General features: G+C 32.4%; 1 protein-coding gene across 1 annotated transcript in view; it reads right to left on the minus strand.

Annotated features, from left to right (window-relative positions):
* SPATA17 (spermatogenesis associated 17) overlaps positions 1-2,701 on the minus strand; it is a 262,801-nt gene that overhangs the window by 98,863 nt on the left and 161,237 nt on the right. Inside the window, exon 8 of the mRNA XM_011987401.1 lies at positions 552-700. Within this exon, the coding sequence (XP_011842791.1) occupies positions 552-700 (149 nt within the window). The remainder of the gene's footprint in view (positions 1-551; positions 701-2,701) is intronic.

The raw sequence follows: 2,701 nt of genomic DNA on the forward strand, positions 1-2,701 counted from the left end.
GAGAGAAAGATGTATGAATTGAGATCCAAATCAATGATGCTAATAAAATAATTTAAAATTACATATGCTATTAAATCATTCTTCACCTTTTTCAGTCATCTTTCTCAGTCATAAAGAAACTAACCTCTTTCATGATATCTGATTTATTAAAACTACAATGTTATGTCAATAGATCAAAATGATATTTAGTCCACGTTAAGAAAAATGTTTCTTCCATCTTGTTGGATCTTATTTTAGGCGTATCATAAATATGTATGCTTTCAGTATAGATAATTAAGAAAATTATCTTCACAGATACATAGATAGTGGTCATTTATCCTCAAAATGCCGATCTTTTTTTGTCTTTTGAGTTGTCAAAAGAGTTTTTGCCATCAATACTGACCTCATTTAAATTATTTGCATATTGAAAAATTATCGCTTTGGAACAGATTAAGGGTGGCTTTACCTTTTCTCACAAATAAAAGATTTTTTACAACATTAGGAAATAGAAAAACTAGAAAATTTAAGGCACCAAATATGGCACAGCTATTTTTGTTAAGTTAAGAACTCACATATTGTCATTTACATTTCGCACCCATTGCTCTCTTCTGAGCTCCTCTCTGGCCAACTTTAATTCATTGATTGGTTCTGCCACCCACAACGTTGGCTCCAAAGGCTTGTAGCGTTGTTCTAATACTTCAGTGATATCTCGGAAAGGCCCCTGACAAGACAGGATGAGGAACATATTTTATATGGAAGATTTTTTTTTGATGTATTATTGATGACCAAGGCTAGTGAACATCCACAAAGTATAGCAGGTTTACTAAGTTATTTTCAAAACACCATTTGTTCTTCATTGAGTTAGAATATACATGACACAATATCACTTATTTTCAAGCAATATTCTCTCAAGTAAAATTGATTACATTAAAAAACTTTAAAATTAAACAGAAATTTCCCCACTTCCCTCAAGAGATCTTCATGTTATAACTGATAAACTTACTATAGGTTGCTTTCTTTTCTAAATTTACAAAGCACATTTTGTTTAGTATAATTAAAGAAAGAATTGTCTCCGTTTTTGAGTAAATACAAATATTAGGAAAAAAATTCCAAGCGTAGCTTTCCAAGAGCCCTTCTATAAATAGAAATAGGAGAGTATGTGTTTTTTCATTAAGTTTAAATTTTTTGGTGAATGTCAAATCTCACATTTAATAGGCAGCCTCCTAAACAGAGAAGAACCATAACTTTTATTTAATTTAAATGTTATTTATTTAAAATTGTAAACTCTATTGTTCAATTACTCTGATACCAATAGCAACCTTTTAATGACACAAATACTTAGCAGAGAAAAGTCCACAGCTGCACTGTGAAAAGTAACTTACAACATATCCTGCTTTCAAGTTAGTTGGTATTTATACTAGTTACTAAAATCCACTGGTTGTCTAATTAGTATCATATTAGGCACAATACAAATCAAAGGCAGCTCAAGATTTTGCTGTGCCATTAATTGCATATTGGGTTTTTTTCATCACTATTGTGCATGAGAGAAGTAATATTAAATGGACAAAGATTTCTAATCAAATTCCTTATTCTTAAAAATATCTTCTTTAAATAGGTTATCACTAACAAGACACAGCTGGAGTTACTGCAAGCACTGAGTGAAGACTGTGGGGCTAATAAAAAGAAATGATTCACGCCTCATTTATGTTCACTTATGTTTTACATTAATAGAAACCAATAATAGGAACCAGTTACCATAAAAGTCATGGACCGTAAATAACACAAATGGCAAATAAGTATCATCTAGTACTTTTCACAGCTGGACAGGAGGATTGCTATATTTGAAAGTAGTTAATGGATTTTCATTGGAACTTTACTTTTTAAAGATACAGTGACATGATTCCAAATCCACTATTAAGAAATCAAATGGGACTTTTTTTTTTTCTTATTCTTATTCTTTTACATTGACACAGTCTATGACTTAAAAAATTAATATTTGGTTGTATGACAAGGGGCAAACTATTTCTCTATGCTGATATTCAGCATACCTAAAATGGAATAATAACTACATCACAGAATTTCTCTTAAGATGTGTGATATCTTAAGATGTGTAACACCCTTACCACGTACTTAGAACACAGTAAACACTCAAAATGGCTCCCACTACATTGTTGTTGTTATTATTATTACCATTATTAGTTTCAAGAAGAATTTTTAAAAGGTTTTGAGCAATAGTAGCATCAAAGAAATACATAATGGCCCAAGGCTATGACTTTGAAGAGACCGGCATTCACATGGAGCAAAGGTCTTCTCGGTGGTCAAGCTATATGCCTTCTAACCTTTGTTGATAAGCAAACATAGCACATATTTACTTGTAGGCTTACTCTACTATTGTTCTGGAACTTACTAGTTCCAGTGAGACTAGAAAATGACAGAGAACAAGCCCTGCTTAAGCTTAGAATGAAAGTAAACGCAGTCTTCCTTTTGGGTTCACTACCACCTTCATGATCCCTGAACTTTCTGCAGTCATGTCCGGGTCCCTGTGTCTTTGCAGTGCCTGGTCCACACATTTATACCTCAGACAATTAGCATCTTGTCTTTGAGCTCAATAGTCTTCCAGCTCCTTAGTTAGTGAACTTGACACTCCCTGTCAAGTTTCTCTTACATCAAATTTTTGTTGATTTATATTTCTTTTGAAAAACTGCCTTTTTTGGATATCAGG

Source organism: Mandrillus leucophaeus, unplaced genomic scaffold, assembly GCF_000951045.1.
Source record: "Mandrillus leucophaeus isolate KB7577 unplaced genomic scaffold, Mleu.le_1.0 Scaffold309, whole genome shotgun sequence".
Taxonomy (NCBI): Eukaryota; Metazoa; Chordata; class Mammalia; order Primates; family Cercopithecidae; genus Mandrillus; species Mandrillus leucophaeus.